We start from the raw sequence: 27,082 nt of genomic DNA on the forward strand, positions 1-27,082 counted from the left end.
TCGGAGCAAGGCAACCCTCGCCGGAAGTGAGGGAGTGAAGCCGGCGGCCGGGCAGGCCGGGGCCGGGCAACTGGGGGGGGCGGGGGGCGGGGCTACTGCCGGAAGCGGAAGAGCGCGGCGGCCGCTCCGCTTTTCTGGGTGATGTCGCCAAAGCGGCACCGACCGAGACCCTCTGGCCGGGCGGGGCTGGTGGCGGCGCGGCCTGCCCGTGAGTTGCTGTGCGGCCGCTCAGGGGCAGAGGCCGCCGTTGCTGCTGCCGCCGGTTCCGCGCTGACAGGGAGCGGGTAGAGCGGGGTCGGGGGAGCCGCTGACCGCTCGCCGGCCTCGCCCCCGGCGGTGCAGGTGACCGGCAGCCCGGGTGCGGGCGGTGGGTTGCAAGAGGCGGGAGAGGCAGCGCCCTGTTGCCGGGCGAGGGCACGACGCCCCGCCCTGGGGGCTTCGGGCGCCTCGAGTGCCGCTGGCAGCGCTTTGTTCGGCGTTGCGAGCCTGTCATCCCCGCAGGGCCGCCTCTGCCGCAGGAGGCCCCCGGGCAGCAAATGGGGAGGGGAATACCCAGGAGGAGCTTATGTGCACCCCTTTTCTTCTCTCTGCCTCTTACCCTCATGCTTAGGCCCCTCTTTTTGGCTGTTCATCAGAGGGAAGACACCGTTGTAGATGAGCTTTCGGTTGCAGCCGCTCTAACTGCTCTTGCCTTCTCATTCATTGCCTTTTTCCCAGCTCTTCATGGCAAAATTCTTAGTTAGATGCTCTTGTGGCCATCTTAGTCCTAGTGTCAGCCTTTATTATCCCTCAGTTTGAGTTTGGATGATTGATTATTTTTCGTAGCTAATGAATATACTTTGTAATTCACGTTTCAGAGTTGCTGCCCGTGGATGCTATCTTTTCAAAATTATTATCAATTATGAACCTGTGAAAAAGGGTAAAATAGTAGGTGTGTATGTGGCAAACTGAAGTTACTTACGTGAGTGCATTTGTGCTGGCTTAATTCACTAGTATGGTTTAGTAATTACACTAAAACCACAGTAGCCTAGGTGCTATGTGCTGGCAATTGAATGGTATGTTTCAGTGAGTTTGAGTCTTAATCTAGCAACCAGTGCCATCTCAGCCTTTTAAAAATAAAAGGTCAGATGGCAGAGTTCAGTCAGCAGATTCATTGGGCCAGTGTTCAAATTTACAACTTTGCTCTCTTTATTGCAAAACCTATTTGGATGAGGGGGTTTTGTGCCTAAGTGTAAGAATTAAGAACTGTAAGTCTTATTTGTGGTGCTTCAGAATTCAGTGAACTGCAGGGGTTGTACAATTTGGGGGGGAGGGAGGATGTTTTCATTGGTTTGTTTGTAAGGGGTTTTTTTGTGTTTCGGGTCTTTTGGTTTTGGGGGGTGGTGTATTTTCTTTTAGTCTTTTTTTTTTTTTTTTTTTTTTTTTTTTTTTTTTTTTTTCAAAGCATGGCCCAGGGCTAGATGAAAATCTCTGAAGGGATAGATTATACATACCTTGCTACAAATTTGCTTTTTGTTTAGATAAAGAAGTAGTGATTTTCAGAAAGACTAAGGTCCTTTCTACACTTGGGAATTTGTTCAGCATTTTCAACATGCAAGATCACAAGCCAGTTGGACCAATTTAATAGAGAAGGTGTTTTCATCTTGCACTATTGGAAAAGGTTTGTCTTGTTGCAAGTATTTGCATTGCCTTTTTGCATACAGGTAAAACGGAAAGAGAAAGCGGTTGAGTTGGAAATCTGTTTTTCTGTTTTCTGCTAGCTGTAATTTCACTGCAGTCTTGTGAAAGGTCTAGCTCTGCAGGAATTACTTTTAGTGAACTGCTGGTGACCTGGTTTGATTTTTCTTCCTTTAAAGCACCTGGAAGACTCCAGTGAGAATTGGAGTGTGACAAGTTAGCCGAGAAAAGGAGTTGTTGTTTCCATTCCATGGATCCCTTGGGTGCTCCTTCCCAGTTTGTGGATGTTGACAGTCTGCCAGGCTGGACTGATGCCTATAAGGCTAAGCAGCTGGACTCTCACCAAAATCCTGTTGAAAATGCTCCAGTTGATGTTAGATCACCTTTTCCATACAGGAAAGACATCAATGCGAAAATAATCTTATGGTAAGTTCCATATGGCTCTGGTGTGTTTGTCATCACTTTTCCGTTTACTGCAGGATCCCATTGCCTCTTATAACAATTGCTGCTATAGAATAAAGCCTTCAAGCTCTCTTTTCTTGACCCAGACATTACAGGTCTGGGAAGAAAATTATCTTTTTGTTCACTGTAGATCTGCAAGTCTGAGATTTGCTCTACCGTAGGTTATAAATTGCATGTTCATAGGCATTCCTTGATGCAGCAGGCTGGAGCTATACTTCCTACTGTCATACTATATGCTTAATAGGAAAACTTAATTGGACACTTTGATACAATTTTTTAAATTTTAAAAAAATATACTTGCTGTCTACTAGCTTTTTTCTTTCTTTGCTGGCTTTATTCTGCTTTCACTTTTCTGCTTTAGAGCAGTATTTCTTTCTTTCATGTGGTTCTTGTGGCTTGCTTTGGGCTCTCTTCCCCGCCCCCACCCACCTTCCTCTCTCCATTCTGTGTTCTGTCGCCATGGTTTTCTACCAAAATCTGTTGATAAAATACAGTGTGCTGAGGTGAACTTACTCCATCAGTTTTTCTTTCCTGTAACTCAGATACTTGAACCTGCTCTGTACATGAGTAACTCTTTGTTAATATGAAGAGAGAAGGATTTCTCAGGGACTCTCTGAGAGAAGGATTTTGGGGAAAAGTCAGTGTGTCCTTTGGGTGGAAACAACTGTTAAAATACAGCAGGTGTTATAGAATAGTTATGACGCTGCTATGTACACCAGGACTTTTCTAAAGTAAACTTGGGTTTCTTGTGTGCACTATGAGGAGGGAAGATTCAGGGATCAACCTGAACCTCTTTCTGGTTCATACATGCAGGAAATGGGACTGTTCATGGATTTCATGAACATGATTAAGTAAAGAAAGAGGAAAAGTAAAAGGTTAAACATCTCTGATGATTTGGGCTTGGGTAAAATAAATGTGTGCAGTTTAAACTGTTATTTGAATCTCTCCCTGTCCGTGGGAATCTTTATTTCCCTTCCTATCCCCTTTGATCCCAAAATCTCCAATAGCTGCTGCTGTGACAAAAAGCAGGTCAGAGTTCTGCTACTCCGTTCTCTCTTGTGCATCTCTGCTTTGTTTATCTTCTGCATGTCTGATCCTTGAACAGCAGAATGAACGTGATCAAGCTGTGGGTTCACAATTTCATAACAAAAGCAATGAAAACTTGTCTAGCTGCAGTGCCACTGGAGATCCTCAGTGGTCTGAGGAAGAGTAGCAGCAGTAAGGTGCCCTGAATAGTGTGTATGCAACTAAGAAAAGTACATTGAAGAAATTGTTGAAGTTTTGAAAGTAATATACTAAAAGGACTGTTCTCTTATCTCCAAGAAAGAATACATTGGTTTTTTGAACACATTACACTCCATCAGTTTAGCACGCTGCTTCGCATGTTCTGCTAGTTAAACTGCCCTACACACAGCTACAACACTGTCTTTTCTACATACATCCCTGAGTTCCTGTTAAGGCTGGGAGTTTGTAAAGAAATGTTAGGTTGCATGCAGTCTTTCTTCTTCATTTAGAGGCAAAGGATGATACTGCATGGTAAGCATGTCAGGGTACGCTGTGCTATGTGGGCACGGGAGTACTGTTAATGCTTTTCCTTTAATTTGGCATTTCCTTGCTTGTCAGCGCTTATTTGAGAATATCCTGCTTAATCTTGCATTTAGCCTGCAATAAACTGTTTCCTTGTTTCCTCAGGAAAGGAGATGTAGCATTATTGAACTGCACAGCAATAGTTAATACCAGTAATGAGTCTCTCACTGATAAGAATCCAGTATCTGAAAGTATATTCATGCATGCTGGGCCTGACCTGAGGGATGAACTCCAGAAGCTCAAAGGTAAGTGGCTGGAGACATTTTTATCTTATTGAAATCTACTGTCCTTGCATAGTACAAAGCATCAGGATTTGGGCATAAACTGAAATCAAGATATAGTTTGCTTGTTAATGTGAAACAAATGGAGGAAACACATGCCAATCTAGTCTCTTCTCTTTTTGCCATTCAGGTTACAGATCACTGAAAATCTGTGGCAGATATTTGAGTTGCTCAGCCCTTACTTTGTGATACAATAATTCCCATTGTTATCTGAAGCCACTTGAGTAGTTAGCTTATCAGAGCTTTTACTCAAGGGGCCAGTCCTGTACATCTTCAGATTTTGCTCTTATCCTGTTCAGTGTCTATACACTGTGGAAGACAGGAACTAAAGTTCAACACTGCAGAAATGAAGTGGGTTCTAATATACACTTTGTGTATCTTCTTTCCGGCTATTAATATACAAACACAGTCTTTCAGGAAACTATGGCAATAATAGATGGATTGATAAAACACTGCATTGTCTAAATAAAATCTTACTGACTACTTAAATTGTTCACTTCATTTGCCTCTTTTGCGCAACAAGAGGCTTTATTAGAAAGTCACAAGACCATCCCTAATGGAAGGGTATTCTGGAAATGGATGAGATTTGCTTTACCTAGATTCTTTATTAACAGGGTTTATGGCTGATAACGAGATTTACAAATGCTCAGCTTTATTTCCAGTCCCTGCTAGATGAAGACTTTCCTTACTTTGTGTGTGAGGAACAAAGAGTTTACAGTTATCCAAGGTTATACAGAAGTCTGATATAGTTTGCAGTTAAGAAGTCACATTTCTAGCAACAATGGTACTGAGCTGAATTTTGAGACCCAACTGGTCCCTGAGTAGTACTGCTCACTCTCTTGGGTAACAGCTCTATCTCCTTGTCATGTAGTAACCAAACAGATAGAAGAGCCATAATATTCTGACACAAACTCTCAGTAGCTTAAACTACAACTGAATAGACATTCTGTTTTTATAAAATCATATTTTGCTGATTCAGCTTGCTTTCTGTGAGTAACATGGCAGTAAAACAGGAGGAAGAGCAAACATTTTGTAGGAGAGGGAAAAGTCAGTGTGTCCTTTGGGTGGAAACAACTGTTAAAATACAGCAGATGTTACAGAATAGTTATGACCCTGCTATATACACCAGAACTTTTCTAAAGTAAACTTGGGTTTCTTGTGTGCACCATGAGGTGGGAAGAGAGGGACAACATTTCAAGGAGTCCTTAAAATTTGAGATCTGTTAGTTCTGTAGGGAGTTATTTGTAAAAGTTGGTCTTAGCTTCTTAAATTCCCCTTTACCATGCTGAGTTACATGTAGTTTTGCGTCCTCTACCCCTGCCATGACACTGGTGTCTTATCTCTGTAATGCATTCTGCAGGTTCACAACTCGCTATACACGACAGTTTTGTTTTAATCTTGTGACAAGAGCTTTTCAGAAATCGGTTCTTCTGTGACATTCTATGGGTGTGTTGCATGGGGGAGGAAAGAGAGGCTGGTAAGTGGAAGGGAGCTTAGTTAAGAAATTAGTTTATGATTCTTTTGTCACTTCTGCCTCCCTTTTACACTCCTTCCCTTTTAACTTTGAACTTTTTTCATAGCCGAATGTTCTTGGGAAGAAGTGAAAATGTATGGTCTTTGCTCTAAAGATGTAAAATGGGTGCAGTGGTGATTATCAGTTAGTTCTCTCGTGCTTTATTCCTACTGATTGGTATATATTCATATTTCATAGACTCCAAGAAAAGTCATGATCTTAAAGCATGTGACGTGCTGACCTTTCAAAGGCCTGTGCTTTCTTTAAGGCTCAGCTAACTTGTGCATTCCTGGGAACAGTGTGTAGTTTTGATTAACACAGAAAGACTACAGCCAAGGGTCCAGGCTTGCAAATGAAGTGCTATTGATATATGCTTGCCTATCAACACATACTTACTGCAGTCTAATAAAGACCTTCTGTAGCAGCAATGCGTAGTAGTCTTCCAACTCCAGTGAGACTTTTTCTCCACTGCACGCTTTATATGGAGGATTCAGACTTTCCATTTTAAACTTGGAGAGAAGCTGTTCTAGTGTTTGGAATCTCATCAGATGAAAAATAAGATCTTGACTTTGTTCCCAGTTTTGCCACAGACCTTGACCTGTGCAGCTCAGTCTGCTAGCTCACCTCACCCTGTATCTTAAAGCAGGAATAATACTTGATGCTCATTTTAGTTTTATAAATTTTGTAGAGATCTGCAGGCAGAAGGCATTGGGAAGTACGAAGTGTGATGTAAGTGTAGATAGAGATTGCTGATGCTACATCTGGTTGTCTGAATTTATTAGTTTCCCTACTGAATTTGCAACTATATCTCAGTCCAACTTGCTTCATTCTTTTTCACAAGATAGTTTTTCCTACAGGCCTTTGCTTGCTCTTCTCGAGTTGTGTGACTTGGTAGTTTTTCCTACAGGCCCTTTGCTTGCTCTTCTCGAGTTGCGTGACTTGGATAGACCGTGGAGGAGAATAGCAGCTTGATATCTGATATATTAAGTGTTTTGGTTTTAGCTTCTGCTTTTTCCATGTTGTGCTTATTTAGTTGCTCTCTTGAGCTGAGATGTCTTAAAGGATGTGCAGTAATTCAGAAGAGTATGCTTAGTTTTAGTATGCTGTTATATTCCTTCTGATTGACCTGGAAGAAACAAGGTAGAGGTCTATAGAAGCTAGTGATGTGATTTATTGGATCAAAAAGTTTACAAGATGCTGGCTTAAAGGCAATGTGTTGTTGCCATTAAAAAGACATGCTTAAAGTTTTGAGTAAGAGAGATTCTCAACCTGGAGTGTCTTTTGCCTTAAAATATACTTTCATGCATGCTGATAGGCTGCCTGAGCACCACAAGGAACAGAATGGAGTGGGAGAGGTGAACACTCCTATTCAGTGGGCAGCTTCATGATTGACTTAAGCCAAGCTACAGCAGTGCTGCTGCCAGAAGGGTGGTCACAGCCGCTTATTCACATCTCATTCCTTTTCATGGACGCTAGCAACCTTGTCGTGGTTTAGCCCCAGCCAGCAACTAAGCACCATGCAGCCACTCGCTCACTCCCCCTACCCCGATGGGATGGGGGAGAGAATCGGAGGAGTAAGAGTGAGAAACACTCCTGGGTTGAGATAAGAACAGTTTAATAATTGAAATAAAATAGTAATGATAATAATAACAATATAATAATGATAATAATATACAAAGCAAGTGATGCACAATGCAATTGCTCACCACCCACTGACCAATACCCAGACAGTTCCCGAGCAGCGATCGCTGCTCCCCGGCCAACCCCCCCCCAGTTTATATACTGAGCATGACGTCATATGGTATGGAATAGCCCTTTGGTCAGTTTGGATCAACTATTCTGGCTGTGCCCCCTCCCAGTTTCTTGTGCCCCTGGCAGAGCATGGGAAGCTGAAAAGTCCTTGACTAGCATAAGCAGTACTTAGCAACAACTGAAACATCAGTGTGTTATCAACATTCTTCTCATACTAAATCCAAAACACAGCACTGTGCCTGCTACTAGGAAGAAAATTAACTCTATCCCAGCCAAAACCAGGACAAACCTAAAAGATCAGGTTGAAAGCTAATCCAGTGAAAACATTAGTTTTCAGCCAGATCAGAAAGCTGGAGTGCAGCTGTGCAAGCAGAATAATGAAGGTGGAAAATGCTTCTCTTTGAGGGTAGGGAAAGAGAAAGACTAGTAGTACTCCTTCAGCTGTCCAGAACTGGAGTGGACTTGATTTGGGTGAAGAAGGGGAGAGTTAGCAAACTTTTCTTCTGAAGAAGAAAAAACAGACTTCAGACACAGTAGCTGTTCTTGGATTTTTCATTATCAGAAATGTATTGACAAACTGAAGGGAGCAGAGAGGTCTGTGGATGTCATTGAGGGTTCTGACAAACTGATTTCCCTTGCAAAAAAATTGTAGGAATTAAGTATGAGTGACTTGCAGGCATAGGCAAAGAGCAGTCAAACCCAAAAAGAGGCAAAGATGTAAAGTATGCTAGCATGCAGTAAATGATCCTAGAGTACATAACTGGAGGGTACTGTGAACAGAACAGTTCAATGTGTTGCTTGAACTTGTTTGCCTTGAGACTAGACGCATAGTCTGTCAAGAAAGTATGATCTCCTTGAGAATCATACTTCTGCCTTGTGGACATGAAGAAACTTGCACAACAAAGAAAGCTACCTTGTTCTGGGAGCATAGATGAAACAAGTGCTTGATCTATTTATTTTTAATAGCTTGCCAACAGCTGGTGGGTTTGGTCAAGGAGACTTGTCGTCCTTTTATCCAAAAAGCAGTCTCCCCAAACCAAGCTGTTAAATTCAGAAGGACTGTATATTGCTGGTTGTATAGCATATTTGTGCATTTGTTCTCTGCACATTGTTAAATCATTTCTCCCTTTGGCTCTGTATTTAGCATAGTAAGCACTGCAATTAAGACGGCATTTCTAGCAATTTCTGGTTTGTCCTTATATGCATAGTTTTGAAATTGAGAGGAATGAGCACAGCTTTTGCCTCCTCAATCTGACTAGGTGATACTAAGCAACTGTTATGAGACAGAATGCTATCCTTAATATTTGATGTCTAAAACACTGACTTCTGTATATGGGGTTGTCTGACTCTGGAGGAAGTCAAGGGCTTGAATACTTCTAGCTTTCTCATCACGACATTGGCATTTATCCTTGCATTTATTTTTTTCAGGGTGCAGGACAGGTGAAGCTAAACTCACCAAAGGATTTAATTTAGCTGCACGTTTCATCATTCACACGGTGGGACCCAAATACAAAAGCCGGTATCGCACAGCAGCCGAGAGTTCTCTATACAGCTGTTACCGCAATGTCCTGCAGCTTGCAAAGTAAGCACACAACAACTTACATGAGGGTTTGCCATCCATGGCACGTCTGTTCTAGATACTTGGGTCTGCACAGAGGCCAAATGGCTGTGAATATCTTCTGATATATAGTGGATTTGGTTAAAGACATGAGAACATTAGTGGCTTCGTGGTATACTTCGTGTCTTTTGTTATCTGTGTTGCAGTGTAGATAAAATGTGCAGAGAGATCTGATCTGGTTCAAGTCCTGAAACAGTGTAGCTAGAGCTGTGCAGCATTCAGTTATTCTGAGGAGAAGAAATATTGATAATTGGATCAGTTTCCATGCTGCAAAAAGCTTGAAATGAGCTTGCTCAAGCATCAACTTCATGTATCACATGGACATACCCACAGGCAGGCCTGACTGGTGTATCAGTTCATACATTTGGCCTCTCTGCCTTTGTACAACAGCCATCTAAATTCTGAGTCAGGGCGCGAGGTCATTTCTAAATCCACAGTTGCTGAAGATGGGTTTGTAGTTTTTCCTCTCTCCTCTGTGGTGTTTTCTACTTCCTCTTAGCTAACAGTTTTTTTTCTTTCTTTCAATTTTTCTGTGTTCTTTCCTGTATGCTGCTCTCCTGTGACAGTTGTTGTAATGGTAGCTATCACAAAAAAATACCTGAACAAGAGCAACGTCAGAAAATATACTTAACGATTTCTTAAGGTTGCGAAGAGCAATTCTTCCAAGTCTGGACTGTCCGTTACAGTGCAATAGTAACTGTTTCATAATCAAGACTACAGCTAAGGTTCCTAGTATTTGCCAGTTTTGTTCTGCCTCAGAAGTAACAAGCAAAGTCAGATCTGGATTGAAACATGTTAAAACCAATTAAAAATTCTAATAATTTTGCTTACTGAATTTTGAGTGCCTTTCAGTCAATCTAGTCTCTGCTGGAAGCATCTTACTGATCTTGAAGTATGTATCACTTCAGGCCAATGATTGTCTAATTGTACCTAGGATTGGGTAAGCCACCTCTGTGTCCAGACCTCTAACAAAACAAGTGATAGGTCAGGTGGAGGAACAGGAGAATGTTTGCAATAAAGAGCACCTTCTTTTCCCCTCCTTCTCCTCACTGTCAATCCTATACAGGAAGGAAAGTATTTTGGAAAGGATTGCAGGGAGCTTGAGGCAAGAACTTCTTCATTCAGGATATGAGAAATTGCAGGAACAATGTAGCTGAGGTAGAAGGAGAAATCTGAGAACAAACACAAGAGGAAACAGTGTGGAATCATTAATGGTTCCCTCCTCCTCTGCTTAATGATGGTATGTATGCATCTTGCCAGGAAAGAATGCTTCTGCACAAACCTGAAAGAGGGTTGCTGCTGTATAGAGGCAGGAAAAAAAGTACTGGTGTTACCTACTGTACTGACAGACATTTGTTCTCATCTGACCTTCTGTTCATTTGTTTTTCTTTCTTCTGGATTTCAGGGAACAGGCAATGTGCTCTGTAGGATTTTGTGTCATTAATTCTCTGAAAAGATGCTACCCCTTGGAGGATGCAACCCACATAGCACTGCGTAAGTTTGTTGGGAAGTGACGTAAACTGGATGGCAGTATTCAGCAGATCACTTGCCTCTGACAGACTGCAGTTGATATGGGGAAACCCTTTTTTAAGGGGGTTGTAGTTTGTTAGAGGCTGTGAAAAGGCAAGGCCTTCCATGGTTGATCAGGAAATGGAAGATAAAAACAAATGATCCTTTCTCTGAGTGGTCATCAGTAAAGATCCATGGGAATCTGTTCTGCAACTTGTAGTCTTCAATATATTCATTAATAATCTGGAAAAGATGCTGAACAGTGAGGTGAGAGTTTGCTAGTAATAGAAGATTGTTCAGAATAGCAAAGATGAGGCCTTACTGTGAATAGCTGTAGGTGGACCTCGAGCAACAGAGTGAATTTCATCTGCCATTTTAGTGTCCATCAGTATATCCAAATGTAAAGTGACATTCTTCCCCCACTGACCCACCCCTATATGCTTCTGCCTTAACATGCAAAATGATGGCCTAATCCTAGGGAGCAAAATCTTGAGATTATAATAGTTCCATGAAGACAACAGCTTGCTGGAGTTCAAAACAGTAAGCTAAGGAAGACACAACAAAACTAAGAATGTTACACTCTAAATCTGTTTTGTCCACCCTTTAAAGCTGCACACTCAGAAAGATTATAGTAGAACTAGAAGCTGAGAAGGTCAACAAGAATAGGGAAAGGCAAGAAATAGCTGAGTAAGCTAAAGTCTTTTTCAAACTAGAATACACAGAACTTGAAGGGAGCATGATAGATGTCTATAAACTCATGGGTGGTATGGTAATGGTGAATAGGAATCAGCTGTTCACAGTCTCCCAAAATAAGAACCTTCAAACAGTGTTAATATGAATCAGGTTCAGAATAAACAAGGGGAAATAGTTCTTTATGCTTACACTATTTGTTTTATGGAACTTCTTACCAAACAGTATTGTAGATGCTAAAAGCTTTCAAACTTGTTTGGGTTCAAGAGGAAACTATATTAGTATTTGAAAATAGCTCTTTTTTTTCTTCCTCTGAACTGCTCTTTCTTGAAGAATTCTAACATATTCTCTGTAGAGTGGACTTCTTTCCTTTATTGCTCTCTTCTGTTGTCTCTGTAGGGCTATATGCTACTTGATAAAATACTGCTAGACCAACCTATTTGTTTGGACACTTTCTCTCTTGGCAGTCTGACAGGAAACCACTTGAAAATCCTGATGTGTCAAGATTATTGCAGCTCAAGGACCTCGTCTGTACAAGGACATGTCTGACTAGGAGCTTGGTTACAAAACATTTTTTTTTTCCCCCAGCTACAGATGTTTAGGAACTCGACTGCATCCCTGGATTATGCTAAAGGTTTTGGGGGAAGTCCAAAAAAAGTAATAGAGGAAATAAATTATCTCATGATTTACAAATATAATTTTTATATGCCTCTCTTGGCATAGCTGACCCCAGAGGTTTTTTGTGGCTGACTCTGTCTTGTATCAGCTTCTGCTGTGGCTTGCTTATCATCTTGCTTTCCTGGTAGCTTAGGACCCAATGACTTGTTCTAGGAATACCTGGTTTTGGCAATTTCTACAAATATCTGGTTTTGGCAATTTGCACAGGACTCTGTAAAGGAAGAATTTGGCTTGATTTTGCAGGGCCATAGAAACACATTCCACAGACTGAGGAATACCTAGTAAGCTAAAATCAGAGAGACACGACTTCTTTCTTTGTACCCGTCTCTGAAGTGAGAAGCAGGAGAGACGAGATGGAAATTCCAATATGGCCAACAACCCATTCGGTGTGTTAAAGTACCACTTAATTCACACTTGTGTACAGCCTGTGGAGCTGTTTTGTATGAGGAGAGAGATGTGTCTCTATTCTGCACTCTGACTTCCTTACTTGTAGTCGTGTGTGTAAACTTCTCCTCCTGTTTTTCTAACTACATTTAATCTTCTTCCTTGCAGGCACAGTTAGAAGGTTCCTGGAGATTCATGGAGAGACTCTGGAGAAGGTGGTGTTTGCAGTCTCTGAGCTTGAAGAGGTATCTCCTTGATGTCCATTCCACCAAAATTCATGGGCATGTTTGATCTTCTCTGCAGTAGTATTAACTTCTGCATTGTAGAGGTGGATTTGGATTTCCCCTTCAAATCATATAGACTTTTGGTTCCACAGCATCCTTCTGTCTCCTACTAGCACAGCATCTTTTCCACTACTGTTTATGCTCTTAGCAGTCACTATGGACATGTTCAGAATCTTTCCACTTCTGGTTTTCATGTTGCTGAGCCATGAACAGGAACCAGTACTAGAGGTTATAGCATGCGGTTGTGCTGAATGGTACCTGCCAGCCAGAAAGGAAATTCCTCATACAAGATTTCCTCCTTACACAATGCTGCTTCCCATGTGCTTTAAAAAGGCCAGTTTAGCATGCCCACAGATCACCTACAAACATCTTAAACATTGCTTGCTGGCTTGTTGAAATAACAGGCTTGACATTTAATGATCTGTGTTCAGACAGATATTAGCAGTTTGAACATTGACTTCTCTTGTATATCAGACTTGCTAATGGCTGTTCCTGGGCAGAACACCCACACTGTGTTCAGGGTCTGTGGCATCTGGATGAGGAAAATAACTAACTTGTTGGGGGTTCTAAAACTGCTAATCAGTTGGAGAGAACACATGAAGTATTACAATGTTCAGTAGAGATTTTCACTATTTTCCTCCACATGTGGAGGGTTTATCTTGGTTGGTTGTTGCTTTTTCTTTTTTCCCACTCAGATCACTAAAGGTGATCTGTGTAGTGGTGCATGTTAATATTAGTAGCGTTTGCTGAAGTCTGTCATCCATGCATGTTGTAAATTCGTTACAAAGCTAAAGTATCTGCAAATCTACCTGAGTTCATGCAGTAAAGCAGAGTCCTCTCAAGGTCATTTGCCAGTGTGGCAAAAAAAAAGTATCTGCCTTTATTGCCAGGTAGCAGCCCAAAAGAAGCCACTGAGGGAAGTGGTACTTTGCCTCCAAACCTCTGAGAAGATTCCTGCTGTAAGGGCAGGTGTTACTTAACTGAAGAGCAACATGCATGATAGACCTTCACGCATTTTTTTTATTTGTAGGCCACTTACCAGAAGTTGCTGCCTCTGTATTTTCCAAGATCCTTCGAAGAAGAGATACAATCCTTGCCTTACCTCCCTGCAGATATTGGCAATGCAGAAGGGGAGCCTGTAGTACCAGAGCGGCAGATCAGGATTACTGAAAAGCCGGGTGTTCCTGATGGTGAGTTCTTAACTGAACCTTGGAATAAGTATCTCTGTATGAAAGTCAATGGTAAAACAGGAAAGTCACATGGGAAGCAAAGAGATGTCTTCCCACCTCACCCAAGGCAGGCTGTGATGAAGAGAGTTACCAAGCTGCCTCATTGGCTTCATGTGTTCCACAGCAGTAACTTCTGCTTTCTGCTTCATTGTGCAGAGTGGTGTGGTTAGAGGATGTGACAGAGCTGTTGTTCTTTTTCTTTCTTGGGGAGAGAGGTGCGGTAGTTCATTCCCTTTGCAAATTTTCTCCCGAGGTGAATAGGAACTTTGCAGGTTTTTTGCAGAATCTCGTGCAGCCCATTATTGTTAATGGCTATCTTATCTATTAGTAAAACGTTGCTTATATATTAGCAAATGTTGTCTCAAATGATTCTGTTGACACACATGTGCATCAAACTAGTAGATGCTCAATGAAAACTAGCAGAAACTCCTTAAAAGACAGAGGAACTAGATCAACCCAGAGATCGGTGTTTGGGAAATGGCTGTCAAAGCTCAGTGAAAGAATTCTGTTTGTAAAGAGGTTGCCTAGATGTCAGGGTTGAGGAGGTGAGAAACATGTAGCAAAACAATTTAATATATAAATGAGCAGAGCTGGCATGTTCTGCCTTATTTATTAAGCAGTGCTGTGAAAGTTTTACATTTCTTGAGGCAAAGCCTTAAACCATCAAAAGCAGATAACTTGGAATGGGTTTCAAAGGTTTTCTGCTTTTGCATGGCCAATTGGGATAAGGCTGAATATGGAATGAGGATACAGACAACTTAATTTTCATGTTCACAGTTTGATACCTGATGTACCTACTCCTGCTGATCAGACCCCAAATTTCTTCCCCCCCATCCAAACTGCTGGTCGAGTGGTATTTACAGCTGTGGCTCATCAGCGTGAGGCATTCAACCACTAGCTAATAATTTGTGAAATTACTGGGTTTGCATATGTAGGAGCAAATGGGTGTAGCAGAATGCTGCACTGTTGTCCCATTGCTACTACAGGATGTCACGCTAAAACTGGGAAACTCAATTCCCAGATTGCCCAGAGAGGTAGTGCTAGAAGCCTTAGCAATATTCACTGATGACATCAAATTCAGTGGAGTATTCTGGTATTGTCACCAGCAAGCGAGCCTGTGCTCTTGTACTTGATCACACAGTCACGTTGTAAACAATACTATAAAAATATTCAAACTCGGGTTACCACCAGCTCTACAGCATCTGTTCAAGCAGCGTCAATGATATAAAAAAAGTGAACCCTTTCTACAGAACAGCTTCTAAACTGAGTAAAGCTGCAGTATCTGTCCTTCTGCATGCTTTTTTTTTTCCCCCCTATGACAAGTAGGACAACTGTAAAGCACAAGTCTCTCTCTCCAGACCTTATTTTCTGAGGGAGTTAACCATTATCCTTTTGTTACAAGCTGATAACTAGGACTTGCCCAGTTAGTTTCCAGGCAAACCAACATTTTAAGGGAGTCCATAGTTACCAATCATACACCATAATCTGTCAGTGGTACTGGTGAGATATGAGAGCCACATCATGGTACATTGTGGTTTTTTGTGTTAGTTTGTAGCATGACTGGGTTGGCTCAGTGGGATATATAGTGACATATATTCCTCAGCAGCATTGCTGTCTTGTCCACAGCTTGAACATGTTATACTACCTTTGTTTCTACTGCAGATGCTTCAGATGAAGAGGGTCTGGAGGCAGATTTGTCTTTCATTGGTTCCCATGCTTTTGCCCGCATGGAGGGAGATGTTGATAAACAGAGACGCCTCATCCTTCAGGGACAGTTGTCAGAGGCAGCACTGCAAAAACAGCATCAGAGGAAGTGAGAATTTCCTTGTCCGTGTGAATGTTTTGCATTAGTTAGCTGTTCAGAGGGCTAATCCTTGTGATGACTTTGTTATCTGTAAAGCCTAATCTTCTCGAAAGGAAATACAGATAAAGCCTGGTGTCACCCTGGATCGCTGTGGTAGCCTCTGTGGCCTGAAGGGAGAAGGGAAGGGGCAGTAGGAGGAAGAGGGAAGCTGGCGATGAACCCACTAGCATACCCAGTGCATCTGATTAGCTACCTTATCTCTTTGCCACAAGATGTCACTGTTTTGTCACTGCTTTTTGTAGTGCGGTCACCTGCTTTCGATACTGCCCACCTGCTCCTGAGGCTCTGGGCAGATAGCAAAACATTTTTCTTCTGTCTTTCAAACCAGAAAGATAAATAAATGAATGCTGAGGCTTTTTCTTCCCTCCCCCGCATCCCCACCGCTAACCCTAATGTGCATGATCACTTTCTTAGAGGCCAGTTCCATGCTGGAGTCCGCTTGAGGCATGATGCTTGGCATGTTTTGTCAGATGAGGCACTAAGCTGTTCACCATTCAAAGGGAAAAAGAAAAAAAATCTGTATGTTGACACTGGCTGCTGCGTAGTTGCATTCGACTTACAGACTTTTTAAAGAAATTTTCTTTTTTTTTTCCCCTACTTTGTAAACACTGACACTGAGGTATTTTAAATGGAAAAAAACCTCTGAGATCTTTTCAGCCCAAATGCAATGCCACTATAGTTACTAATTGGAGTGTATTCATTGCCCTAGTGAAAATCACTAGGTATGTAACTAAGACACTCAAATCTGCCCCCTGCCCCACAGCACTTCTTTCTTTAACAACTTGATAGTTGCTTCATAGGTCAGGAAACCATAACACTAGAGAGAGGGCTCAGTCCGAAAGAGCTTGTTTTGTCCTTCCCTTCCCATATACCTCTTCAGGCTTCTAATGCTAATCTAAAGGGGGATTAGATCTGACCAGATGTTTTTAACTTTCTAGTTATAATCGCTGGCTGTGTCAGGCAAGAGCTGAAGACCTCTCTGATATTGCTTCTCTTAAAGCTTTGTACCAGACAGGTAAGTTCAGGGTACTGATGACTGATGTATATTGTCTGGAAGTAAAAATACAAATATAATATTTTCTTTGGACTTGCGTATACAATAAGTCATGTTATTAAGCTAAAAGCCTGGCCAAGAACTAGGCAACATCTTGGCAGTAAAGCAGGAATTCTCTCTTGATTGGTTTTGAAAGACTGTGTGGTAAACTCCCAAACTGCGCTGCTTTAATAATCTGAGGATACATACATATCCTGAATTACCTGTAGCTTCAGATGTAAATCAGTACTATTAGATTAAGCCAATGCATAAGGTGCTTTGTATCAGATCATCCAGATCAAAAGAACTATCTTCACCCTTTTGTTACAAAGAAATTAATGTTGCCTTTGGATGATTAGTTACCAAAGCAACTTTTAATGTAGCTTTCCTGAACAAAATGGCTTGCTTTATTTCACTGGGGTTAGGTATGTTTTGCTCTCCTCTGTATGTGTCTCCTAGTACAAATGGCTGAGTATCATGGGCAGCACATCTTCCAACCTTGAGTTCAGTAGATGGGGAGATTAGGGAGAAATTCAACAATGCAATGGAGAGTTCAGTGGAAGAAAATAGCTTGCAGCCTGGGAAGCAGAGATGGGGAACCTGTACTCTTCAGTTCACTTTTGCTCTTCAGGTAGCATCATACTTGGACATAAAAACTTGACATAGTCCCAGTCCCTTATTGCTGCTTTGCGCCATGACAGGAAGAAACAGGCAAGTAGTCAGGCTCTCGAAAGCATAGCTGTGTTTCTGCAGGGAAGGTCTGTTCAGCACTTTGTCTGATATCTTTGGCCTCCTGAAAATCCAGATACTTACCTTGATCTTTGTACAAATACTAAGGCTGTCTGATACCTTCTACTCAGTAGCTGCAATTTTAAATTCTTTTGTTTGCCTTAGACAAGACTCTGTGGGCTGCGGGAGGTCCATAAGGTGTGCTCTGGGAATCTGTGCATTAGATTTCAGAGCTTAATTTCTAGGAAGAAGTTTGCTTTGGTGGTAGAACTCCAAATGAAGGGTTTGTTTGGTTTTTTTTTTAAATGAAAACCATGTTATGACTTGAGATTTAGGTAAATGTGGAGTACACAGTCAACATAAAAATTACAGTCATTAAGACTTAAGTTCCTCAGATGTGATGCACCCTTTTTTGGATCAGAATAGCGACTGGTATAGTGAGAACAGTAACTCTAAGCATATTCCCTCTGTGCTTAAGATGGAAACCAGCTGCATTGCAAAAATTCTGAGCTGTGGCTGGTTGTCCCTGGTTTGGAAGGGACCAACTCCAAAACCTGGCATGACTGAGAAGTTTAGAGACACATTTTTCTTTCTTTTGTAGGTGTAGATAACTGTGGCCGCACAGTGATGGTGGTAGTTGGAAGGAATATCCCTGTAACATTGATCGACATGGAAAAGGTAAGGCTTTGTAAAACTAGAGTTGTGTAGGTTGCATATGCATGTTCAGGATGTAAGAGTCTGATTATAAGGGTAATTCAGTGTTAATACTAGAAACATTATCTGTAGAAGACTTAAAAGAGATTAAATAAAAACTATTTTTATAGACAGATGAAAATGTATTCCCTTATACAGCTTTGTGTGTGTTTGGGTGGCTTTTTTCAAGGAGGAACTGGACTATTTTTAGAAAAACAGGCCTAACATGGACTCCTTTTTCTTTTCAAGAGGAGAGAGATTTGCCCTCCTTCTATAACTGCCAAGACATGAGGAGTTGAAATGTAACAAGTCAAATTAGTTTTTCATGGAAACAGCAAGGATTTATCTCCATCGGTGAGGTCAGCTAGACAAAAAAGACATCTAAGTTATTACAGTCAAGTTGAAGACTTGGAATGTTCACCTTGCTTTTGTAGCTGAAACATAATGCCACCCAGCCTCATGAATCCTGATTTGTGAATGACTTGAAGTGTATTAAGATGTAATGCAACTGTGAAAGAGTTCTTTCCAAATACAAATTTCTTTCCTTTGTCTCAGGCTCTTCTGTATTTCATCCACGTCATGGATCATATTGCAGTGAAGGAATATGTCCTGGTGTACTTCCATACACTCACAAATGATTACAATCAACTAGACTCTAATTTCTTGAAGAAACTCTATGATGTTGTTGATGCCAAGTGAGTGTCAATAGGAAAGGGACCCCTTCTGGTCTTCCTCTGTGCTATGCAAATGTTTGTCACTCCCTGTATCTGGTTTCCCATTTATTTGTGAGAGTTTTGCTGAGACAAAGACCTAAATAAATAACAAAGGCAGGAGGAAGGAAGATATGTTTTCTTTCCTTCTCAGAACCATCTATCAAACCAGGAAGTTCTGTGCTCTGCAGTCTCACTTCTGGAGCTGTTAGAGGGGCATACTGGGTGTATTAGCACCATGCTCTAACCAACTGAGCTAATTGTCTGTCTCTATCCAGAGGTGGAGCTTCTGGAGCCTGGCATTGTTAAAAGTACATTGCTAGTTGTGAGGGAGGAGGCTTGGGTAACGTTGGTAGTCATAATTTGTCCATAACTTTCACTGTCCACATAAAAGATGGCAGGCTATTATGTCTTTACCTGAAAAATAACCATGCTGCTTTTTTTCCCCTTTACATTTACTTTTCTGGTATCTTCCCATATATTAGATCTAACTTTGTAAAATTACAGCACAGGCACTTAAGCAAAATTATCTATGTTTTGATTGTTGTGTTATGTAGGTGAGCTTGATTAGAAGTCACTTTTAAAGAGCTTTCTCTTTGTTTAAACCAGGTACAAGAGGAACTTGAAGGCACTGTATTTTGTCCACCCAACATTTCGTTCAAAGGTGAGGTATATAGTCCAAAAGAAAAGAATGTTCTGGGTGTTGGTGGGGTAGCATGTGAGACTGTAGTATAAGGAACATGGAGGTATGTAGAAGACTTTCAAAAATAGGCAGTATCTCCTGGATCTGCGGTCCGAACTTGAAATTCATCCCCATCTTTGATCTAGCTGTAGCCTTCCAACCTTAGTGATAAGCTGAAGTCCAATGCAGTGCAGCTGTCTGTGCCTTGTTCTGCATGTGCTCCTAACAGAGAGAGGTGGAAGCTTTGGATCTCGCTTTTTTCAAAGAGAAACATTTTGTCCTGTTTTCCGGCTGTCTGTTTGGCAGGATGACAAACCATGACCAAAAACTCTTAGAATTCTTCTTTGCATAGTTCATTTCCTGGATGTTTTACCTTTTCTGTCCCCGTGAGAGGTATTGCATGTGTGTTGCATATCACTTAAGAGCTGCCTTTGTAGGGGCAGAGGGCAGTGTGTCAAGCAGCAGAGATTAGTCAGGATTATAGAGTGTAGAGTAGCAAATAAAGATGGGAAGAATGCCTTTGACATGGAGTGCAGAAAAATCCTGTTAAGCCTTCAGGAGATGAAAAATGGAACTCGTCAAGCAGTAAGATATTAACCTTGACTATGATCGGTGTGGGGCAACAGAAGATGGAGCTCGCTCCCTTCTCTACTTAATACACACTACTCATATTGCAGCAGTATGAGTACTTCATATGAACTAAGTGTCAGCAGCAGCCCTTCCTAAAATTTTTGTTTGTCCTATTAAAACAGTTAGAAATGTGGTCCTCCGTGTTCACATCAGATTAACCTCTGTGTTTATTCTGCTTTTTGCTGACATTGATCAAGTTTGAGAAAATTATATGCCTGCAAAAAACATCTGTTTGCACATGTTCAGCAAGAATTTCTTTGCTACATTTCCAAAGAGTCCTTTCTTTTCGTGTGCACAGATGGGGCAGCATGAGACTTAGAGCTTCCTTGTTTTTATGTAGATGAGACTGAGTCTTCCCAACAGCATACCTTCCAGTTTCTGTCAGGATATTGATTATTCCCACAGGATACAGATCTGAGGTCTGAGTGGCTAGAATTAGAGCTTCCAGCTCTGATGCCTCTGAAGATGTAGGAGCTAGCATAGAACATTACTAAGGTCACAAAGTTGAGCGGAAAAAGTTGAAGCTAGGAAGTACTAGTGTTTTAGATTCCCAGCAGCACTTTATCCCCCTCCTCTCTTACCATGCATTTCTATTTGGTTGAGAAACATTTTTTTTGTTGGAGGATGAGAATTCGCGTTCACCAGTCCATTGCTGTGTTCTCTGTCCCTTTGGGAACTGCAGTGGGACTCAGCAGATCTGTGGGGCAAGCAGATAGTTGGTAGGAAGCAGGGAAGGTGGGAGACGTAGAGCGCTCTAATTTGCTGGAAACAGAATTGGTTTGTAGCCTATTCTAGCAGCACAGCTGGAGGCAAAAGAGGATGTGTGTCCGTGTCTTTGTGCCAAGTCTTTTCCCTAACTGAAAGGCAAGTGGGATTGCTGCTGGCTGTTGCAGAGACCATCAGGTTATGAAACATGATGGGGAACATGCATCAGAAAGTCCTGGTGGAGAAGGTGGCTGCTAAGAGGGAATGATTTTTCTCTCCCCTCCTTTTTTGGCTATTTCAAGGTGGTTTTCCCTGTGGGATGTTGCTAGCCCAGAAGCCTCAATTCTCTTAAAAAATGTTTGGCACACTCATCTTCCTACTTGAAGCATTAACTTCATTCCCTAGAAATAATGTAAAATACCCCATGTCTCAAATGTAGGAGGAAGGCTTGTGCATGCATGCAGCTTCCCAAACCCATCACCCTTGTACATGTATCTCATTCTTAAATCTCTGATATAAATGGCCCATTTTAGTGTGGTATCGAATCCTGGCACAGTGGATGTCAGCCATCTGTTAGAGTCACATTGCTTATTTCTGGGCTAAAAAGGGATCAAGAGGCTTTTCATCATGCCTCTTGGAAACTCATGTGCCCCTAGAAAACAAGTGTAGTTCTGAAAGTGCTTCATAGTGCCAATGACAATTCTTTGTTTGGTTTCTAGATGTGAAACTTTTAAATTATGTGTATTCTGAGGATAACTGCCTTGTCTAGAATGGTTTTCAGTATGCAGGGAGGAGGGTTCAGCAGTTTTCCTAAAACACAGAGTAACTGAAGCAGGGTATGTCACTGCATAATCTGTTTTTGTACACTAATCCTCCTTTATTCATGCTTCGGTGTGAGCATTCTTGTGATCTGTGACGAACTTGATTCTCTTGTAGTGCTGCTGAAATGTAACCATTCTTATGATGAAATCACATCATAGGCAACAGCAGCTTTTTAGGCTGGCAGCAACTCTTGCAGTGTGAACACTTCACCACCAGGACTTAGATTAAGATGCCCTTGCAGTGCTATCACAAGTTCCTTCATACTCTTGTGTGTAAATGTACTTCTGCTTGTTGTTGCTATAGTTGCCGATATATAAATAAAGGGCAATTTGGGGCATTTTTGTGTGAAGCCTCTCAGGTCCCCTCTTCTGAGGTCTCTCCAAACAAAGCTTTATAGAGCTTATTGTGTTCTGAGTGAAGTGTCAGTAGCTGGATCAGAAACAATCTTGCCCAAAGAAATCCTGTTTTCATAAATTTACTAACTTGGCTGTGAATCAAGAATGTTTCAAAACTGAAACATACCTGAATACTCAAATTAGATATTCATAATCATCATAATCTTTATTTTTATCATGAATGATTTTTGTCCTGTTTTTCTGTAACAGTCATGAAGGCAGTTTCTGGAGATCAGATGCCAATCTAAAGGTTGTTGCAATTCACTTATGACTTTTTCTACACAAGATCCTTCCAATTGTACTAAAATTTCCCAGATTTTAGTAAGTTTCTCTTTGGGTATGACCCAATTAAGAGATTAGTGACACACTTTATCTGTGTTGTGCTGGTTTTTTGAGGGAAAGACATCTGATACTTTAACCCTGTGGTTTTCTAGCTTGGCAGAGTGACTTTGATAGCCTTTTATCTAGATTTGGAATGAGTACAAGAAAAATGAAGGAAAACTTCAGCAGACAACTAGATTTTTAACTTTTTTGACTGTTCTGGTATAACTTACTCTACTTTCAGTGCATTAACAGGGATTTGGTTTAATTTAAAGTTCTCTGTTCTCTTACCGATAAGGAAATGGCTGCTCTTGTATTACTGTTTCTATAACCTGTGATTATTGAGAATGGAGATAATAGAAAAATTCTCTAGAAACATTTCATAGAATCATAGAATGCTTTGGGTTGGAAGGGACCTTTAGAGGTCATCTAGCCCAACCCCCCTGCAGTGAGCAGGGACAGCTTTAACCAGATCAGGTTGCTCAGAGCCCCCTCCAACCTGACCTTGAATGTTTCTAGGGACGGGGCCTCCACTACCTTTCTGGGCAACCCCTTCCAGTGCTTCACCACCCTCATTGTAAAAAATTTCTTCCTTATAGCCAGTCTAAATCTATTCTTCTTTAGTTTAAATCCATTACTCCTTGTCCTGTCACAACAGGCCTTGCTAAAAAGATTCTCCCCATCCTTCCTATAGGCCCCCTTTAAGTACTGCAAGGCCGCAATAAGGTCTCCCTGCAGCCTCCTCTTCTCCAGGCTGAACAACCCCAACTCTCTCAGCCTGTCCTCGTAGGAGAGGTGCTCCAGCCCTCAGATCATTTTTGTGGCCCTCTTCTGGACCCACTCTAGCAGGTCCATGTCCTTCTTGTGCTGAAGGCCCCAGAGCTGGACTCAGTACTCCAGGTGAGGTCTCACCAGCGCAGAGCAGAGGGGCAGAATCACCTCCCTCGACCTGCTGGCCACGCTTCTTTTGATGCAGCCCAGGATTCGGTTGGCTTTCTGGGCTGCAAGCGCACATTGTTGGCTCATGTCCAGCTCTTCATCCACCAGTACCCCCAAGTCCTTCTCAGCAGGGCTGCTCTCAATCCCTTCAACCCCCAGCCTGTATTGATTTCTGGCCCCCTCCCTTGTTTATGCGTTACTGGGTAAGAAGTGTCAAACTGCAATGTCTTGTATACTGAGAAGGGGGGGAAAAATAAAAATCATTTTTCCTGATATCAGTTTTCATGGTGGTTGCAAAAATATTCCCTGTTAGACTTCTATACATTAAACATCTATAGCAATTTAATGATTGTCATTGATAATACACCTTGGAATGCATGCTACTTCGGTACAGGATTGAGAGGATATTTTTCACTCATTAAACTGTCATCCAGTGTCACTCACAAGAGGCCTTGTTAGAAAAATACAGTAAATAATGGATGCCAGTAATAGTCTGTTTCCCTGCTTTATGCTAACAGAAATCTCTAATTCTGCCCTTAAAATAATGAACTGATCTTAAATGTTCCATCCTGTTCTTTACTTCCTTTTCTCTTTTTTGTTGTTCCTTTCTCATGAAAATATGCTGTTTTGAGGAAGAAGCATAGTTATTCCAGGACAATTTTTTAGGCATTGACTTTTTCTTTAAATGTTATATTCGGGCAGATCATTTTTAGTGACCTAATGTTTTAGTTTATTTGAAGCTCCCGCTTTCCTCAAGGCTTTTCTTGTGGTGTTGCTTCTTTTCTGTTAACTTACTGCAGTCAAAGTACAACATCAAACAGAATCACAGAGTGGTTGAGGTTGGAAGGGGCCTCTAGAGGTCATCTGGTCCAGGCCCCCTGCTCAAGCAGCGTCAGCAAGCACTGGTTGCCCAGGATCATGAGAGTGGTCCTTAATATGGGCATATGTGACCTGTAGAACAGTAATCTCTGGTTCTCACAAGTTTTTTCTTTCAGTCTGCCAGGAAAAGACTAGATAAGAAATAAACAAAAAGTAATACAGTGGTTAATTTTGGAGGTGGGTTGAAAACTAAAAGCTTGTGCAGTCAATCAAAACAGGAATATGTAATAACTTGTAGAAGTATCAATGGTGTCTTACTGGCCTTTGCAAAACAAAAATTCCTTATCCTGTTCACATCCAAAAGAGACAGAAGTGTGTATACTTGAAGTAAAATCTTGTAGAATAAGTTAATAAGGCTTATTCTTGAAGAATAAGATAAGGGTTTGATAAGAAATGTGGTAAAACAGGACACACTCACGCAGCAAACCCAAAGCAGAGAAGATACTTCAGTAGGACCTTTAAACAGCTGAAAGTCCCTGTTTCCCTTTCTCTCCCTTGAACTGCCTTTTCTGGGAAAACTTGAAGTTAAAGGGTTGAAGATGCTTCTGTCAGATATTGAGTCAAATAGGTCATATTCTGAGCTGACTAAACTGGAAGTGAAAATGTGCCACTGTACAGATTTTTTAAGACAAATAGCAGAATAGCTGTCACTCTGTACAGTACTCTGTCACTTGTACAGTAGAAAGGGACCTTAAACTGGCAGCTGGGGAGGAGTGAGTGTGGAGTCAGAAAACTCTGGCTTGAAAGCTCTCAAGACAGTGCTTGCTAGCAGTCAGTGGTGTGTACTACCTGACCTTGTTGTGTTATTGCCGTGATACTAGTGTTTCAAGTTTAACTCAAGCCTTTTTAACTATGGAGTATTACACTGACCTTGAAGGTTTTGAAACAGCACCATCTTCATTTGGTTTTGTTGGGGTTTATTTTCAGGTTTCGGCATGGTTTTTCACAACCTTTACAGTCTCAGGGCTAAAGGACAAAATCCACTATGTGGAAAGCCTTCAGCAGTTATTCACAGCCATACCCCCAGAACAGATTGATCTCCCTCCTTTCGTCCTCGAGTATGATGCCAGGGTAAGTGACTTCATATGGCAAGCATCAGTTTTTGCTCCAAAGTGTAGTTCTTGTGCATGTCCTGTTCTGCTCTGCAAGAGCTTTAAAGGGACTAACTTCCTCATCTTAAGAATGGGGAGGAGAAAGGGAGGGTTCCTGGAGAGTCTAGTTTTTCTTCTGAGAGTAATAATTTTCTTAAATTTTTTTTCTACATCAGTCCAAGTAGAGGGCTTGGCCAAGGAGCAGACTCCTTTCCCAACAGAGCAGTCTCCTATGCAAATAAAAGGCAGACTACCTTTCTCCAGCCAAGAACTGTAATGTAACACACTACGCCTGTGGAGAAGATAAAATTCATGTTATGTACCTGCTAAGGTACATACCTTACACTGACTGGAAAAAAAACGAAAAAAAAAAACCTACTATCTCCGTTTCATCTTCCCTGCCCCATGTATCAACAAGCATGCATGCAGGGAAAAAAAAAAAAAAAGTTGGGAAAATGGAACTGTAGCAGAGTGCTTTGCCTTTGGTGTTGGTCCCTCTTCTTTCTCCCTTCATTCCAGGTCTCCACACAAATAGTGGAATGAATATGGCTTGCATTGGCCAAATCACTCCAAAGAGGATGTGCTGTAACTACAAAGTAACAGCCAGAGCTGTGTGTCTGTGTAGACAACTTTGTCTTGAACTGTGTGACTGGCTATGCTAGCATTTGTGGCTTCCTTGCATCACGGCTTTGGCTTAATGGCAAAATTTTAACCTGTACCTTTTGCTTAAAACAGAGGCAAAACCAAGGCCTGTTTTTTGCATGGTTACCAGCACAGTCCTCTCCTGGGTGAATTGTGGCAGTCGCTGTACTCGTAGAAGACAAAGCCAGGAGTACCTGTTTATTTCTGCCTCTGTGTCATCATCCATTACACCAAGGTGTATTGGAGAAGACTTTTGTTGAACTGCTCATTCTGTTCTCGTTGCAGGAAAATGGGCCTTACTATTCTTCTTATCCTCCATCCCCTGACTTGTGATCTGCAGTCCTGTGATGCTGCTGGTTTCCCATGGATCCAATGACCTGATGCCTGCCAAAACCTGTGCATTTGCCCATGTACAGAATTCAGAGAGAGGGTTTTCCTCCCCCAGCTCTGGTATTTTTTTACTGATGAGATATTTTCAAGCACTCAAGCAATCAGAGAACTTTATGCCACTGTGAACTGTACAACTATTTCAAATATATTTATCCAATGCAAAAGTTGATTTAAAGATCACTAGGTGCATTTTATTTTGGGTTTGTTTGGGTTTTTTTGAAGCTGTTACATTTATTTCTGAACAGACTTTCTCTTTTCTGGGGAATCCATCAAAAGCACTTGATCATGTTTTTAACATCATTTTCCAGCTCCGTTTGTAATACCCATTTCTGACTGGTCTGTACAAACATTGTGCAGTACCAGCCTGGCATGTTGCTGCTCATATGGTCTCTGTGTTTCACATCTGATTACTTTCCCTTTCTGTTAGTGATGATTACTTTGGTCTTGACCCAGCAAAAGTATCTGGAATTGGGAATGCCATGTCTGCAGGCTGAACAAAGCACTACAGTCAAGCCAAGATTACTGCAAGACTTGGTACCATAAATGCTAGGTGAGCTAGGAGCCTTGATAAAGTCCCTGTCAGTTATCATTGGATGATGTGACATGTCAGGATGCCACTACCCTCCCAGTAAGAATAAAATTGAAAAGCATTTGCGGTTTCTTTTCTCTAACTATAGTTGCTTATGTTCTCCTTTGACATGGCCAGTTTGTATGATAAATGAATGCCCCCTGCCTGAAGTGTGTATGGAGGGGAGGGGGAAGCGGTGACTCCAGTGCCAGCCTCTGGTGGCAGAGATTGTTTCTTAGAGATATCAGTGTCCCTTTTATTTCCTGTTACACTGACACTCACTGATTTTTGACAGACATAATACATGTACGAGAGCTCAGCCACT

The 27,082-nt window shown here is 41.6% G+C and overlaps 1 protein-coding gene across 5 annotated transcripts; it reads left to right on the forward strand.

The window, feature by feature from the left end:
• The first annotated feature begins 305 nt into the window (after positions 1-305).
• Positions 306-27,082, forward strand: GDAP2 (ganglioside induced differentiation associated protein 2). Of its 5 annotated transcripts, XR_012830993.1 has the most exons (15): positions 1,531-1,660; positions 1,857-2,103; positions 3,832-3,971; positions 8,701-8,854; positions 10,296-10,384; positions 12,320-12,396; positions 13,466-13,625; positions 15,327-15,477; positions 16,467-16,543; positions 17,892-17,968; positions 18,539-18,678; positions 19,303-19,357; positions 24,994-25,137; positions 26,085-26,739; positions 27,053-27,082. XR_012830993.1 is itself a non-coding variant. In XM_075708672.1 (14 exons), exons 2-14 carry the CDS (start codon positions 1,928-1,930, stop codon positions 26,130-26,132), a joined length of 1,488 nt encoding a protein of 495 aa, XP_075564787.1. In that variant the 5' UTR covers positions 306-342; positions 1,857-1,927; the 3' UTR covers positions 26,133-26,839. The 5 variants fall into 5 exon arrangements, 4 of the variants coding, with proteins under 4 accessions (XP_075564787.1, XP_075564778.1, XP_075564798.1 ...); XM_075708672.1 differs by lacking the exons at positions 1,531-1,660; positions 27,053-27,082 and adding an exon at positions 306-342 and having other exon boundaries at positions 26,085-26,839; XM_075708663.1 differs by lacking the exon at positions 27,053-27,082 and having other exon boundaries at positions 26,085-26,839.

This window comes from Pelecanus crispus, chromosome 1 (genome assembly GCF_030463565.1).
Source record: "Pelecanus crispus isolate bPelCri1 chromosome 1, bPelCri1.pri, whole genome shotgun sequence".
Classification (NCBI taxonomy): Eukaryota; Metazoa; Chordata; class Aves; order Pelecaniformes; family Pelecanidae; genus Pelecanus; species Pelecanus crispus.